Source organism: Micrasema longulum, unplaced genomic scaffold (genome assembly GCF_059751315.1).
Source record: "Micrasema longulum isolate JH-2025_06_02 unplaced genomic scaffold, ASM5975131v1 h1tg000076l, whole genome shotgun sequence".
Classification (NCBI taxonomy): Eukaryota; Metazoa; Arthropoda; class Insecta; order Trichoptera; family Brachycentridae; genus Micrasema; species Micrasema longulum.
In genome coordinates, this window is record NW_028277283.1 from 425344 (window position 1) to 444055 (window position 18712).

At 33.6% G+C, this 18712-nt stretch overlaps 1 protein-coding gene across 4 annotated transcripts in view; it reads left to right on the plus strand.

Annotated features, from left to right (window-relative positions):
• The window catches only part of sd (TEA domain transcription factor 1 homolog scalloped), a 128579-nt gene that overhangs the window by 89660 nt on the left and 20207 nt on the right, over positions 1-18712 (plus strand). For all 4 annotated transcript variants that reach the window (XM_088232715.1, XM_088232724.1, XM_088232706.1 and 1 more), the window contains exon 3: positions 9142-9390. In XM_088232715.1, coding sequence (XP_088088841.1) covers positions 9384-9390 — 7 coding nt within the window. In that variant the 5' untranslated portion in view covers positions 9142-9383. The remainder of the gene's footprint in view (positions 1-9141; positions 9391-18712) is intronic.

Sequence of the window (18712 nt, forward strand, 5' to 3'; positions counted from 1 at the left end):
AAGAAAGATAAAGGAGATGTAAGGGGATAATTTGAAATTCATTGCAACATAGATAGGAAAATATTTTTGAGAAGGGAACATGGAAGTTCTAGTTAAAGTTGAATTTATATTCTAGATCAGTGGTCGGCAAACTTATTAGTCAAAAGAGCCAAAGATCAGCAGTTAAACAATTAAAATTTTCTTTGAGAGCCAAACTCCTTAATTTTAAAAATTGTTTCTTCTGTAATGGCAACGTTCCTTAATAATAAAGTACGTGCACAAGCAGTAGAAAATATGCGTATTCGCTCTCCATTTTAACTAAAAATTCTTTAAATTGGTGATGATAAAAAGCTTTGCGAAAATTGTGATGACAATATTGATCATTAAAACATTTATTTTTTCAATGTCTGCGCACAAACTGATTCTTCTTGAATAATGCAATGGTAAAAAAGTATCTCGTGATAATTTTCATTAAACATTTTGCCCCATCTGCACCATTGAAACAATTATATCGTATTTAATATGAGGTTCTTCCATGCATTTAATGACAGCATTTGCAATATTCTCGCAACGCGTCGGAAGTTTCAGTGGCAACAATCCTTAAAGTTCTTCTTTAGAACCGGTAGACGAAATAAATCGAATACAGGAGAAACTTGCGCTATGTGAGCCGCACTCTTAGTGGCTAAAGAGCCGCATGTGGCTTGCGAGCCGCAGTTTGCCGACCTGTGTTTTAGATGATTTAGTATACCCACGCACAGGCCATGCCTTTATGGGATTTTTGTTTTTATTAATAAAATATTATAGAAAATGTAAACAAAAACATTGTAAATAAATAAAATGGTCTAGTCTAATAATTATTCGGTTTCAATTCTAACTTTTTCTTTTTTTTTTACGAAAACTCATCATCAATAGTTTAAATAATTCCCTTTAGCCCAGCCATATCTCTTATCCCTTATTATTTCGCATTTTGTGGAGAGTATTGGAAATATTTTCAAAATTAGAACCTCCATTTAAAAAAAAACAGTTGGGGCCCGTTCAAATGTGTCGTATTATGAAAACTGTAGGTCTGAATAACGCAACTACACACTAAGTTGAGTCACGCTAAATTCGCTTTAGCGTATGTTGCATAGGTAATGGGTACCTATTTATAAATCTGCTACAAGTACCATAGGTTTTTCACGGTGATCTTGTCTTGAACTAAATGCCAAGAGCTATAAGCGATTTTGTTTAATCATGTCAAATGTCGACTTAATGCCATGCTGTTGTATTTTTTGTTTAATGTATAGTTTTTTTGACGGATTTAAGCACATTCCAACAACATTATATTTTTAAAGGAACAATTTTCTAAGTTTGTTGGAACAGAGAAAAAAAAATTGAGAAGGGAATATGGAAGTCTAGGCATTTACAAAGGTGTCATTACACACCGTGTAACATTCACCACTCTGCCTACGTTTAAACATCCACATTTCCTCAACTCCTTCACAAAAGTCAACTGATGGAAGAGTCGAGAAAATGTGGATGTTTAAACATAGGCAGAATGGTGAATGTTACAAATTGTGTAAAGTGGCCTCTTAAACCAACTAAAGAGCTCTGTAAATGCCTAAAATCCAAATACATATAGGAAACATTAGAATAATTTGCCCTATACAACATGCACTCAAGCAACAGAAAAAAAACAATACGTATCCATACCAAATCACAGTGGAACATCAAATTATCAAGACACTACTGGCAAAATCCTAACACAGATCCTAACATGATCCCTATCGAACTCAGGCGAAATTACTTCTCGTCATAGTACTAAATTTCTCGCAAAAACCATTATCCTAATACCAACCGTAGAAACAATCCCATGCAAAGACCCTAATTGTCCTAACAATCTCTCGGACCTAAGAGCAGACGAAACGGATCCTAGAGCATGGTCGGCGCGTGGTTCTCTTGAGTTAGTGTAATTGCCTAGACTTCCATATTCTACAACAACAACAACAACAAACCATCACGTCGTTTCTCCGTAGGGGTAGGCAGAGAGGATAGAACACCATAACACTCTATCTTGGCATACAGACCTCGCTTCCTCTACATTCATACATCTTCTCATGCACGCACGCCGATTATTCCTACTTTTTACATGTCCATCTTCAAGTATTTGATAGACTTGATCGTGCCATGTCTTTCTCGGTCTTCCTCGTTTTCTGCATCCATCAACATTTGCATCGTAGATCCTTTTAGCCGTTCTTTCGCTGTCCATTCGCTCTACATGTCCAAACCAACGCAGCATCCCTTTCTTGATTCTGTCAATAATGCATGTCTCAGCCTTACACACTTCACGGATCTCGACATTTGTGCACCTATCATACATCGTTTTACCACACATCCATATTCTCTTCTCAAAAATGTATTCCCTCTCTGTTGCAACAAATTGAGATCTAAATAACTCCCTAGGGAGGAAATCCAGCCAGTCTGCAAACATTTGGACATACTTAAAACATTGTTGAACAATTTTCGTTTGCAGATATAAAATATATTTGTGTTTGATTTTCGTACTCAGCCGTCGTTTTTTGTAGGTATATTACAAATTATTGTGAGCAAAATAATGATTGTATTTATACACACGTACATAAGGAAATCACTTGCTATCGGATTTCAAGAGTACTTCAATATTGTTATCACAAATGCATTCATTACTTTAAAGTATCCTGCCACACATGGCATCACAATACTACACTGCATTTTATCCTGTTAAGTCATCTTAACCTGTTTATTGGCAATGTATCCTATAGGATACAATATATAAATATAAATATATATATATATACATATATGATCTCATTTTTCTCATATAAAACAGCATTTAGTTAAAACTGCTTTACTGTATACCAAAAATTTAGGATACTATTTTTTTGTAAATAAGAAGGTTTGTATTTTAACGTCAACAATATATATTTGTTTTTGGTGGATCCCAATCAGCTTTTTTCCTTTAATTCCTTATAATTTCAACCCATTTATTTATTTTCACTGGATTTTTATTGTATTTTAAAAACATATAACTATCAGTGGACGACTGTAACTAAGAAGCGCTTCGTAATTGCGCCGCTAGGCGTAGTTTGACATTTACATAAAATAATATTTACTTTTTAATATTTATTGTTTTAAGCTTTGCTTTAATTTTTTAAGCTTTTTTTATTTACTCTCAAAATAGTACAAACATAATACACGATTGTCCTAATATCAACTATTATTAGTAATATTTACCAGTGAAAAGTTACATAATCCGTTTTACAATGTTTACCCAAATGGTTTTTACACGCTTTCATGACACAAGTAGGCATTTTTGTTTCGATTATAAACGTCGCGCCTAGCTGGTAGTCGAAGAACGACTAAATACGCGTTGGGCATGATAAGGCTTTTGGGAATGAGCTAAGTGTCGTAATTTTGAGAGCTCAGGGCATGTCTATGTATCAATAGGTCAATAGTCTTATGAAAATGTATATACATTAAATGTATGTATATTATGAGATTGCATTAACTATCCTAAATATGTAAATGTTCAAAAAATTGTTATTCAACTTTATCTACACATATCTAAAATATTATTTTCCGTATATTTTGGGTCTTATGACGCACTTTTTTATTCTGAAAATTCAACCAAAAATTGGAGTGCGTCTTATTATTATTATTATGGATGACTTATATAGCGCCATTTTTGTAATATAATACATCAAGGGCGCTTTACATAGTGATTCTATAGATAAATAAATTTACTTGAAGCTTTTAAATTTGTAATTGAATTAAAACAATTTATTTTCACATTCTACGGATTTATTCAAATGATTTAGAGAACAAGTAAGTTTTATGTTTTTTTCCGAAACATCACTTCACTTTCACAGCCTCGCACCTCTGCTGGAAGAGCATTCCATGCCATAGGGCCTGCGATTGCAAATGCGCGTTCACTGAATTTAGTGGTCTGTTTGCGCAGAGGTATAATAACTTTTCCTCTCGCCGCAGACGTAGCTGATCTAAGCGTAAGACGCCTGTCAGCTAGTTCATCTGGAATGCATAGTTCCCTTAGATATTCCGGGGCAGAGTTGTGCAGTGATTTATACATAAGCCAACAGAGTTTGTATTCTACCCTTTGTGGAAAACGTAGCCAGTGTAATTCCCGAAGTAGTGGAGTGATATGACTGAACTTAGAGATTCCGAAAATAAGTCTCGCTGCAGCATTTAATACAGACGTTATGTTCCGATGCGTCTTATCGTCTGCAAAATACGATAACTTAAGTTTGTTATTGTACTTACAATGTACGTTAAACGGTACTTACTTTCCACGATTTCCACGTCATTATTCTATCCGGACCTATTTGTGCATAGGGCACTGCATCGGTATTCTAATCGCAGCGTATCTGTGATCATTTGTAATATCAATTAAAGGCAATATGAGCGATCTTACGCTTGCTATTAAATTATTTTTCAAAGATTCAACATTATTTCTAGTCTCGGGTCAAGTCTCGCAACGTATAGTTTATAATATATGATTTTATGAAATCCTTTACCTTCTCCCGTATCAGAACTTATAGTTCGTGTTTCTTTCGGAACAAGGAACTAAGTAGAAGCAGTTAAAGTAAGGGGAGGAAATATCAAAGCTCTCAAAATAATAACACAGTTTACCTTTCTTGGTAGCTCACATTCTTCATCTCGGGTTACCCTACCTTACTATTTACTGGCTGCTTTGTGTCTTCAACTTTGCAGATGTTTATTCTTGTCTTATTTACGAGTACCTTTGCTGTATTTAATATAAAGAGAAACATTTCGCGTTTCATCTCGCGTCTTCTGATGGCGTTTCTCAGACTTTGAGAGGAATTTAATAAATAGTATTATTGCGAACCGTCGACTTAAATACCCGTCCAACAATGCGCGTATAATTTCAATTATTGGGTATTTCGAAACCTAATTTAATACCAATAACATCTAAATCTAATTTATCTTCGACAAATTGCGGTTAGACTACAAAGCTTTCAAGTGTGTAGGTAAACGAAACGGAAAATTCCTCATCGTTCGTCAAATATTAAGTTCGAAAGTGTATGTAGGTATCTGACTTTATCATAGATCAAAATAATTTAGAACCCATCGTTAAAAACATACATAATGGCTACCTATTACTTTGGGCACTGCAAATTGAACAAATACCTTGCTAGAATGAACCTTTCCGAAACTTCTAGATGTAGGTTCTGCAGTGCAGATGAAGAAACACCTATACAAATTCTATGTGAATGTGATGCTTTACATCATAAAAGAAGCCTCATCATCTGGGGACCACTGGTTAAACCTGATGATGTTACGGAGCTCGCCCCCTACCTAGTAGCCTGGAAGGGGGGATTTAGCAAAAAAAGAACTCTCGCCTTTCACACAGTAGCCAGGCTCTTTATAGACCTGGGCTTGGAGGGCGAGAACTATTTACGGGGATCCGTCACAATAGATCTTTACAGGTCGCAGTGACGTCAGGAGCTTGCATATCACTGACTCCTACTTCTAAAAATAAGTTAGTTCTTTGTATGTTTTGTTAAATTTTGTGTGTATGTTGTTTTAAACGTGTAAATTTGTACAAATTTCATTTTCCTCATTTTTTGACGTGTAATATATAAAGCAATGTTCGTATGAATGTCTTCGATTTACGTGCAGTTTTAAGCGAAATGTAGATCTTTGCTATGAGCATATTTATAGCTCTTAAAATCTTCAATTTATTAAGTAGAAAAAAGTTAGATGTTTTTTTTTCATCGTCCACCAGGGTTGCATTTGCTTAGTATGCATGTACAAAAAATGGAAGGATGTTATTTTTTGCGTATAAAAAAGTTTTTTTTTTTAATGTTTACAAACAACATTCGTTTTTTATGTATCCCAGTCTGATTATTTCCTTAAATTCCTTATAATTTCTACCCATTTTTTTTACTCGATTTTTGGTAATACATACTTAAAAAATATCGTCTGACTAACTTGCAAAAATCCAATATCAAAAAAATAAAATTACAGGAGGGTGAAAAAACAGTATAATTTCCACAAACTATACCATTTTTTTACCCTCCTGTAATTTTTTTAATTTAGAAGATTGGAGTTTTGCAAGTTAGTCTGACAATATAAGCTCACATTCAATACATTAATAAAAAAAATAGCATTCTTAAATAAAGTGTACCTCTGTTCGCGAGAAGAGCAGAGTTTGACATTTGCAAAAATAATTCTATATTTAAAAATGAATTATTTAAACTTTTCGAATTCAACCATAAACAAATACCTAGGTAACTGCTTAAATTCAATATCTGAAAAAATATATTTTAAGTTCTGAAATTCAATCATAAACAAGCACCTAGGTACCTACTTACTAATGAAACATTACACAAGCTTTTTTACGTTTTTCTGAAAGGTTTTTACACGCTTTCACGACGCAACCAAGCATTTCGGTTTTGGTTTCGAATTAAATGTCAAGCTCACGTCAAAACCCGGCTGGCGGTTAAGTAACGACTAAATATGCTTAGGGCATGACTGAGCGTTTGGGCATGAGTTAAGTGTCATAATTTTAGAGAATTCCGGGTGCGTCTATGTGTATTAATAGGTCGATAGTTTTATTTACGAACACCGAACCTGTTTCTATGGTTACACAAAAGCATTATGAAGTAAAGTTTTGTAAGTACACTTAATAATGATTAATCTTAAAAGGAAACGCGGTCTTACTTTTCTTCATACAAAAGTATTCCTGTATTTTCTTTCTGGATTATGGCACTAGAGCAGTGATTTTTTTACACACTAGATTTTCCTATTTTTCTGTTTTTTTGGGAACTAAAACCATAGAAAAACCCGGAAAAAAAACCCACTTTTACCTGCTGTCTTCAGGCGCACAGTATATAAATATGTATAACTATTTTTGAAAAACGCAAAACGTACCGACACAAAAAATTTTATTCTGATACTGTCTAAAAAAATAACAAAATCGGTTCAGTATTGAGGTGCGGAAAACGGGACAACGAAACGTCGATTTTGTCTATCCTAACAAAAGGTCTGACATGCAGTTGTCTTTTTCGCACAGTATCGAGGAGGCATCTGCAAGATTGACAGGAAAACAATTTTTGAATACCTACATATTTATAAAAATTTTCTGGTCTCACCATTTGTGTAAACCGAAACACAAAAATAATAATGTATACCAAATACAATAATTGATAAATAACTTTCGATTGTGTTCATTTAATCTATATACGAGTATATACTCAAATCTAGGAATAGCAAAGCATTGCCGGGTTCAGCTCGTAATTTATATTTATTACTTCCTTTTTGTACTATCTTCAATATTAGGAGAACCTTTATAATCATTCTTGCTTTGGAACTGGAAACATGTTGAACGCCCACTGAATTTCTGTTGAAAATTTAGGTATAATATTTGTTGATAATGCATTTTGAAAAAAACCTTGAAATAGTAAAAGTTTGAACTTAAACACCATGTTTATCATTAATCATCTGAACGTTGGTAGGTATTGTGCTAGTTAAAATAATAATATTGAAATAATACTTTAATATAATTTTATTTATTACTTATTTAATATCTTAAATACAATTAAGTTACATTTATTACAGTTTTTATTTTATTTTATACATAACTAAATGTTATATACTATATACCAACTTATGAATTCTATCCTATTTTATTTTATCAGTGCTGTCTATGGAACTAATAAATCAAATCTTTTTGTCTAGTAGGGATGGTATAATGAGATGGATACGCTCAAAACTAGCCAGGATTGGACTAAAGGAAATTTTGTTTTTTTTTTTTCTTATTATGAATCCAAATCCAAATTGTCTATTTTTAATATTTTATTTTCAGCAAGAAGAACTTTTAATCCGGTGTCTTTATTAAAATTGTGATTATTTTCTATCAGATGGTTTGCGAATTAAGAAAAAATATTATTATTTAGGCACCTAAAGTTTTATTTTACTTTAATATTTAAGTTTTGCCTATGTAGATTGAATCGCAATCATTTCAATTCAATCGGCATATGCCAGATTTATTTTATTTAGGGACTTTGACTTTGTAATTGTTTAACAATGTTCCTATATTATTAGTTGTGTAGAATGCAGGTTTAATGTTTGATAATAGGCAATTAGATAATTACTTAGAAAAATTGACATTTATAAAAAGAATCCACCTGCATTGTTTAAGTGGTTTAGCTTTATTTATTGTGTTAAAATATTTTTTACATGATTAAGCTTACGAGGTTTGCGCTTTAAACATGTAAAAAAAATGATAAGAATCATTTAAACCGGTTAATGGGGTCCTGTGGGTAGTGTCGCAGACTCACGTCTCAAGGGTCCAAGGTTCGAACCCTACTCTAATATAACTAGGTTTCCATTTTTTAATAGTGAGTAGTTCATAAGCCCTGTAAATGCCTAGACTTTATATTCCCTTCTTAAATCTTTCTTTGTTGCAATAAATTTAGATCTTAACTCCCTAAGGAGTAAAATCCAGCCTGTCTACATACATTTGGACATACTCAAAACTTTGTTGATGAAACTACCTGGTATATTAAGAAATCGGTCTTGTGGTGTAATGGTTAGCGCGTTTGCCTATCATTCAAGAGGTTTCGGGTTCGATTCCCGACATGGTTTATATGATATATTAAAGAGTGTTTTCCAGTAAAATATTTCAAAGTACCTGAACTGGTACCTGAAGCGTGAGACTGATCATCTTACCTTCATGTAACAAAAATATAATCATCAAGATACGCTGCGATTGATGTACAAATGCAGTGCGCTATACACCATTAGGGGCGGAAAGGGAATTATGATGATGATTTTGAGAAATATATCCAGGCGTTGCCTAGTAAATGAAATAATTCAGCCAGATGAAAGAGTCGAGGAAATGTGGATGATCAAACATAGGCAGAATGGTGAATGTTGCGCAGTGTGTAATGTGGCCACTTAAATCAGCCAATGACAGATCATAAGCCGTGTAAATGTCTTGACTACCATATTCCCCTCTCAAATCCATCTGTTGCAATAAATTTAGATATTTACAACTCGTTGGAAATGGCCCCCAAAATGATTATATTTGGGTTAATCATAAGTAGGCAATTATTCTTTTTAAATAAAAATGTAGTCCTAATTATGTATGAATTGTTGCAGCGGGCGGCGTCGCGGGCAGCGTGGCGACCCCGTGGAGCGCCGCCGGGCCCCCGGACGGCGGGGCGGCGGACCCCGGCAAGCAGCACCTGGATGTGGGGGACGCGAGCGACGATGAAAAGGACCTCAGCGCCGCGGACGCGGAGGGCGTCTGGAGCCCCGACATCGAGCAAAGCTTTCAGGAGGCGCTGGCCATCTACCCGCCGTGCGGCCGCCGCAAGATCATTCTGTCGGACGAAGGGAAGATGTACGGTGAGTGACGTTTGACGCTTGCTTTGTCGACTTTTGATTTGGGTTGAGAAGTGGGAAACTCTCTGGGGTACTCCATAAGTGGTGACCGCTGTTTGTGGGAATAGTCCTTTAGATTGTTATTAAGATTTTCTACGATAGTTGGTAAATCATATTTTGTCAGAGGAGCCCAATGTCTCTGGGTGTGAACTGACTTATTTATTTTCTGACGAACCTATCGCATATCTGCTGATTTCCTTGATGCGATGCCTCGAATTGGCAGCACTCCTTAATTTGTCCTACAATATTTTTAGTTAGTCTAAATGTTTGTAAAACATTTAAGTTTGTAAGTGAAAAATTGTAATTTATTATATAAATAAAACACGAGTGATACTTTAATCCACAAATTTGGAATATCCAGTGACCGGTTTCATCGCTTTCGCGACATCTTCGAGACTGGTCTCGAAGATGTCAGATAATAAATTAAATGTTTGTAGATAAAGTAGTTATTACGATACCAAACATTAATAAGATGGGGAGTTATTAAGAATAACGTATAACAACAGATATGGATAACGTTTTAAAGAAAACTTAAGCCCACTGGTCCAAGAAGAAATATTAAAATCGATTTTTTTTTTAACGTTGCCTAGTATGTGAAATCATTCAGTCAGATAAATCTCACCCGCATCAATTAAGGTTTAGGGTCTTTAACTTAGCATAAATAAACAAACGGAAGAATTGAAGAAATGTGAATGTTCAAACAAGTGAATGTTACACAATGTGTAAAGTGGCCACTTAAACTAGCCAATAACATGTCATAAGCCCTGTAAATACCCAGACTTCCATGTTTCCTTCTCCAAAATGTTATCTATTTCTGTTATAATTTGTTAATCTACTTAATTTGGTTTCGATAAAACTTAATTTAGTTTTATGTTACTTCAAAAGTTAATCTTGAATTAAATTTGAGATTAATTTACCACATTCAATCAAATTTCTACCAAAGCAGTTACCGAGATTTTTTGCCAGTTTGTATACTACAAATGATGACTCATTGTAATCTGTAGATCAGAGTCTCTAAAGCTAGGGTTTCCTAGGACAGCGGTGCCCGTATTTTAACGGCCGTAGTGAACGGTGATGCAGTGGACAGCCGTCGTAAAGGTGACTAGAGTGTGGTTTTCTAGGAAAACGGTGTTATCAACACCATTTAACACCGTTTTCCTAGGAAACCACTCTCTAATCACCTTTACGATGGCTTTCCACTGCATCACCGTTCACTACGGCCGTTAAAATACGGGCACCGCTGTCCTAGGAAACCCTAGCTTAACTCAGAAATCGCTCTCTGCTCTACCACAACTTATTTCCTATTTTGTAATTGGGCTATTTACGAAAATGTATACATTTGTGTATATCGCTAGCCCAAAGCAACAGTGAGATATCTCTGAAGAGCATGTTCTGAGATAATCAGATTTTGAGGTGTGCAAAGGGTCTGACTGAATTAAATTATTTGAAATACATTATGAATATTCTATTTTCACGTAGGTTCACTATCGAACTAAAAATTCATTTAATTTATTGACGGAAATTTCGGGTTTATCTTTATTTTGCTTTGGGCTAGCGATATGAAGATATGTTAACTAAATGAATCGATGTTTAAAAATAATAAAATATTCATGTTGGATAGTTAATCTATGTTAAAATATAGTACCCGTTCATGATTTACTACAAATAATTTAATTCAGAAAGACCCTTTCCACATCTCTAAGTCCGATTATATTTTAGATAGAGATATTTGATTTGGGCTAGCGGTTTCATAAAAAAAACAATATTAATTTTAATTTCCACATTTTGCCGTGTGTTAATCTGACTGCGAATTTAATTTAGTCTATTAATTTATCTAAAAGCGGCCATCTAGTGGTTAGTGTAGATTCATTTAATATAAGGTCACGAGTTCAATATCGAAAGGATTAACTTTTAATACTTAATGGTACCTAATACATTATAATGCTAAACTAATAATTTCATTTTATTTCTTGTATTTTTAGTTTATAACATAATTGATTAAAAATAATGAATGATGATAGTGTTGAACATGTTATTTTAGTGGTATTTTCTTATGCACTGTAAGGTCCAGAGAAGAGAAAGGAGGAAAGTGAAAACTATCCTAAATGTTTAAAACGTAAAATAATGTTCTACTAAGTACATTACGTATCTTAATATGAACTGAATTCGGATGAAGTGTGAAATTATAATCTCAATGTTATGTAAACTTTATCAAATTGTTTTGGTAAAATCACAATAGTGTTTTAGTAAAAAATCGGTTTCTTATATTGTACTTCCTTTCCAAGATTATCAATTAAGTTTACTTACCTATACATCAATAATGACTATTGATTCATTTCTTTATTATTCTTTATAATAAAGCAAATCTTCCGTACACTGTCATCACCGCAGATTTGATAACTTGGCACCCATTGTTCCGATTTTGGTGTTATGCAAATCGTGATGATTTTATTTAGCGAATGGCATTGTCCTTCCTTCAGACATTGACGCAACTTCGTCCTATGTTTGCTTTAATAACCTTATACATTGTTCAAACAATCGATGTGTCGGTATTGCTCGTGTAGTTTCTTAGTAGAAAGATAACGAATAATGACTGACATCGCAATATTATTGTGTTGAAATATGTCTTTGGTACAATATTCTGCATTGTACTAGACTTCATATCTTCACTATTGGAGATTTGTCTTCCTGGAACCCGGATGCCGTGTTTTTTTATGCAACGTTTCTATTAGATTTTAATGATACGTTGATTTTTCTGTCATTGCAAACAGCAGCTGATCACGATGTTCGTGGAAAAGTAAATTGTACTAAATTTCAGATACATGAGCTTTTATATTAGCTTAGTTTAGCTTTTTATCACGTATTTGCGTTTGAGGTCAATCCGTGAAATAAATACCAAAACACTTACTTTTTCTGCATAATATTATTTATTTATTTAAACACTACATACACATACAATGGTGGGTATATTGCCTTAAGGTATTTTTTTTCTACCTACACAAACCGTTTGATTTAAGAAAATCAGAATATTTAAATGAGCATATTTTATGCAATAAAATAAATGAAAACAACTTTGTTTCTAACCACTTATTTTTTATTTTGTCTACTGAATGGTTTCAAAGCTATACAAGCTTCTTTATGAAGGTATACTTAACTAATGAATTATATCCTATTTTATATTATCCGTGTTTACTAAATACTACATGTGGAGCTAATAATTCTTAAGTATATTTGTCTGGTAAGGTTGAAAAGCGTAATGTGAGATGGATTCGATTTTTAAAACTAGACAGGAGTGGACTAAAGGAAATATTGTTTATTAAATTATTAGTTTTCATCAGTTATGTATACGTTGATAAAGAAGCTTGTATAGCTTTAAAAATAAGTGGTTAAAAACAAAGTGGTTTTTATTTATTTTATTATAATGAATAACCATAAAGTCAGTGCTTTATATATAAAATTTATATTGAATGTTTATTAGAATCTTTTTAATTTTATTAAATATATTACAACGGGCGTTCTTATTTTTGATATCATAAGAAATATTTGATTCAAATGAAAAGTTTGATACATACTTACGTTTATGCATAGGTAATCTACAAATGTTAAAAAAACGCACAATCGTGACTGCATTCGTAATATTATTCATTAAGCAGATTATTATTATTTATTAAATATAATAGATGCTTATAAATGTTAACTCTATATACGGGTATAAGCACACATTACAAAGGTCGCTTTTACATTCTTGCATCGATTTATCTAGTTCTGTTTGTACGAGAGCCTATCTGCAGAATGGGTTGCGTGTTTCCTAGAGGCTGGTTATTCATTATTTTAGTTTTTTTTTCTTCATATTGCTCCGATGTATTCAAACGGTAAGTTTTCTTATTCACGCACTCGTCATCGAAATCATTTATATTTACCGACATGGCGGAACGAGAAACTTCTTTCTCGTAATACCATTAATGCAATTAGCTAATCAAACACGACTTGGCTTTTCTTTTAGATTATGTTAAAGTGCGCACTACGCCGACGCATTTTCTTTCAGTTTATAATAACATATGCAGCGCGTGAGTATGCTTTGTACCGAATAGAGAAATACTTACTGAATTCTCGTTATTAATTTTTTATTTTTAGTTCGATGATATCTAGAGCAAGAACATATTACTGAGGTTAGGAAGCAGTTTTATCACACCTTCCATTCACTGAAGAGACTTCAGAATTTTCTCTGTGCTATGCTAATATTTGCTATCTTCGCGCCAATATGGAACTCACAGATCGTCTGGAGCGTTTGCAGAATCAAAGCATCCGCTTAATTTTTATCTAAAAAAGTATGACCATGTTTCCCCCTTCGCTCCGAACTCGAGTGGCTTCGTTTTTATCAGCGCATAAACTTTCAATCTCTCTCACTTTATAATATTCTTCACAACCCTTGCGCTCCAAAATATCTTGCTGAGAATTTCATTTACCTTTCTGATCATGGTCTTTCGCTTCGCTCTTCTCGGGGGAGAACACTTTCCATTCCTCGACATAGTATATATTTTTTCAGCTATTCCTTTTCCATTCAAGATGCCTAGACTTTGAAATGAGCTACCTCTTCATATGAAAAAATGCACCTTCTCTAGCCCCCTTCAAGAAACGCCTCAAACATAACTATATATCCTCAGAATCCTGAACTCCCTGTATTTTAATGTCTTTTAAAATATGTATTTTAATTCGTTTTCTTTCCTTGGTTCCTCTTTATCTCACCTTCCAAACTCATTATCTGATCCCACATTCCTCATATTTTAATATAATGTAAGTTTTTAAAGTTAATATATGCAAGCCTCATCTCCCCACTATTAAACAGCTATTTTTTAGGTATTTGTTTTCATTTATTTATCTTTTGACATATATATACTATATTTTAGTTTTTTAGTACAAATTTTTGACCAACTCTTCTTTTGACCAGTCTGTTTTTCAGCTGGCTGGAAGACATTGCTTTTACCAATAAATCCTCCAAAGTACTTATTCTTTGTACTCGAAGTTTTAAATAAATAAATACCTGAAGAGTATTCTAGATAGTTTTCGTCATCTTGAATGTGAATAGGTTCCTCTGTACTATCACCTCTTGCGGGGTAGCGGGGTAGCAGGGGAGGGAATAAGGACCAGGGACAGGGTTTGCTCTGTTTGAAGCAGTTTCACTTTCTTTTGCTTCGTTGATCTGAATATGTCCATCCAGCCGTACTCTCTTCCAGGTAAATAGTTCCGAAAGAGTTGTGAATCGCCCCGTACTGAATTTCCCTTTGTGCCCCCCGCCCGCCGGCCCTCTCCTCTTGCCCTTTTCACAAGTACACCTCCACCCGGTTTTTTGAATAAAACCATACTTCTTTGACATTCATACGGTGTGGAACTCCTCGAGTGAACGGATACCGGGAATAGTTTGTTAGGTACAATTTACGGGGCGACGGGCTTCTATTTCCCCAACAGCGGACGTCCGCAGAGAGAAGGAAATTCAACCGTTTTCTGGCGAAGAAATTATTTTCTGTTGTGTTGGGATTTTCACGGGCACTCAAACGTTTCGCCTGTTTCTTGTGATTTATTTAGTTCCTATCTATATGTAGTATATACTTACTCGAAACATCTTTTAATTCAGATTTAAAAAACTGTTGAATTTTAACTGTTTAATATACAGTGGTACAAAATAAAATTTTAAAAGTGAAATAATAAAACAAAAGTAAAGTTGCTTCAATCAGTACTATCACTATTTTTACTTAAATATTAATAAATAATAGTGATAGCTCATCGTAAGTTTATATTTTTTTACTGAAACTATTTTGTAGTTCTTTCTAGGTTTTTGCGACACAAATCGCAACATGACAAATTAATGTTGAAGTTAAAAAAATATGTGTAGCGGCAAACTATCTCGTAGTCATTTGTCAAATTTGCACATGTATTTTGTAACTTCCAAAAGGATAAGAAAAAGGATCTAAATACCGCGACTTGATTATAAGTCACATTCTTCTCTATTCCGCAATAAATTCCCTCCACTAATAAAGCTTTATTCCGTTTTTCACTGTCGCTTGTTTTCTTTTATTCCGGCGGATATATTTCACTTGACGAAGTACAATTAAAGGCGGGAATTCCGCAATGTCCCTTTTACGGCGTTTAATCTAAACCCGTTACGGAAAAACCGCAAGTCGCGTTTTGTCCTACGACCTTTGCTTAGTGCAAAGCGTAAATGAGTTATCCTTAGCCTCTTTTTCTTTGTGAGCTTGTCAGTTTCCCCCACCCTCACCCCTCTTCATGGACTGACGACTCTACAAAAAGCTCTCCGCCGTACACCACGGTGACCACAACCTTTTTTAAAAATTAAAAGAGACCAAGTCTAATTCACGCTTAATCGATGTAAAGTGATGTCTATGTACTTTAATAAAATTATTGTAAAGCGTTTATTTTATCTATCTATATCCATTCAAATAATAAATCTCAATAATTTTTGTAATATGTAGGTGCCTAATATTAAAATCATATTCCAAAAAATATTTACTAGTAAAAATTATGTACCTAAGGGGTATTATTTTACATTTCCCGAGTATACCGATTCTTTCGGTAAATAGCCTACTGGTAATAAAGTCAACGCTTCATAAAATTGTCACGAGCAAAAAGTATTATTCTTGAACTTGAATATCTCAATTTAATTTTAAATTTTGCTGACCGTGCCAACTTAGTTTGCATATTTACATTTATAGCCGACAAAAACAACTACTAAATTACCTACTCTAAATATATTCATGCCGATAATGTCGTATTCTTTTTTTGTTTGATTATCGTTATCATTATGATGAAGAAATTATTATTTGAATAAATAAAAACAGTGACCAGTTTTAACGCATCTTGACAACATCAAAACATTAAAGTATTTTTTTTTTAACAACTATGTTTTTCCGAACATGGGATGAAACATTCTTATTGTAATAAGAGTTTTTGTTAAACTAGGCAAAAACTACGAGTTTGTTATATATACACCCAGCAGCACACACTTATGTTTTTGTAGATAGTTGTTCAAAGTAAAAGTATAAATGTATCTTTAAAAATTAGTGTTAATAGAAAATAGGTTAAGAGTTAAAAAAGTTCACTGCTCAGGAGAGGGGATTGTTTGTTTCTGTAGCGATTCTTCGCTTAAAATTACCCAAATCGACAACGGCATTTCTTTCACCATTAAGTCTTGTGTGGCTGTGATGTCACACTAGTCGACATAGGACACAAGACTTGATATATCTCTCTTTTTTTTTTAAATGATGAATTCGTATTTTTTGTAATCTTCAAATGGACATTTTCACACCGGATTTGGAAAGTGAATTTTGTACAACTATGCTGGATGTTAATACAAAAAAATATTTACTCGCTACGCGAAAAAAGAGTGTCCGCTAATTCAGCAACACATATGTATAAGAAAGAGCACGAAGATAGAACTCATCACAATGAAGACAGAAACGCTGTTCTATGGCAGGTGTTAGTGTGAAAGAGACAAAAACAAAACTAAGTAAAGTGTAAAATAGATTCAGATTTCAGCCGGTTGATAACAGTGATGGGAAACGCACGCGCGTAATCTGAGTGGCGTATTTATTATTATTAATTTATTTTACTATAACAGGGCTAAATTATATGTTTATTTGCACAAATAATGGAAAAGGGATTATTAAACAGTATGTCTCCATGGTTTTTTTTTTCAATTTTTGAACTTTAAATTATTCCGTCTTTTACTAGTGGTAACACGATGTTACATCACCGCGCGCAAAGGGATTATTTATCACAGTCTTTTAAGAGTTAAAAACAACAAGATTTCTTTGTTGCAATTATCTATTAATCTTATGCTCTTTTTACAAGAAAAATATTTAAGTATTGATAAATGTATGTATAAATGATAGTTCGTTATTGTGTAATCGATTAATTTTTAAATTAATATTTTTTTCGGGAATCAGAATCTTGTTTATTGCATCCTTTTGTTCAGTCCCGTTTTCCACTTGGGTATCCCGGACCGTGGGTTCGGATCCGCGTCGCACGTCCGACACGACATTCACTTTATTACGGTGTGACGGTGGCTGGTAATATGCGTAATTCGAGTCGAGAGCGGCTCGCTCACCCTGTTTAATTAAATGTTCCTCCACCATCCACCACACAGAGGATCAGGGTACAGGGGACGCGAACCCGGGAAGCGAATTATTTATTCCCGATGCTTTGTACTAGCTGATTCCACTCTGCGATTCATAAACCCTCGCTCTCAAAAACTGAATACTAGTGTTCTGTAAAATTATTTGGTTTTTATTTAAGCATTTATAGACATTATCGGCAAATTAGCGTAATTTGAATTATTCTTTAGACTCTAGATATAAACACATAAAAATTAAACGGTATTGAGCAATGTCAAAGAAATAACCAAGCAATAATTTTATACATAATTTTAAACATGGGTATGAGAATTGTCATCTTCAATCTTTTCTCCATTTCAATGCATAAAGAGAAACCACGAGTATGTATTTTTAGTAACAAAGTTTTTAAAGGAAATAATAGTAATTTTAAAAACATTGAATGAGGAAGTTCAGCCTTACGAAAAATTGGATATAAAAATGTTTTCTTTCGCGCGGTAAAAATTAGACCATTTAATTGTACCGCAAATTTTCTTGAAAATATATTTTTTAAAATCATAAAAGATATTTTGTAAGATGAACTACTTCTAACGACATCACTAGTTCATATGAATCAACCAATAATAAGATATTTGTGAAAGATTTCCGGTTTACGGTACGTCAAAGAACCAATCGGCTGAACTGTCCAAGAAGAAGGGGAAGAGAACTTGAGACGATTTTTTTTTTAATCATAGTTCTGATAATACGATACATAAAAATTTAAAAACATGTTTTTTGGCTTAGTTTAATAGTCTATTAATAAACAAAAAAACCACTGTACTTCCTCATTAAAGTACCTATTCTTGAATTAACGTATTCGTTATATCAATTTATTATTTCTTTGTAAGATACTTATTCGGTATTGTGCTTTTAATATTTATCCTATGACGCATACTTTAATCACCATTTCATTTTCGCACCTAATGGTGCATTGGGCACTGCATTGGTACACCAATCGCAGCGTATCTTGATCATTTTTGTAATATGAAGGTAAGATAATTCTTGCGCTTCATAATTAAATAAAGACGTTAAAAGCGCGAAGAAAATTTTAATCGTGGGTTATTGGTTTCCTTGCCATCCTTTTCTAACTTACCTACATCGTGATAAGCGTGGCGCTACGC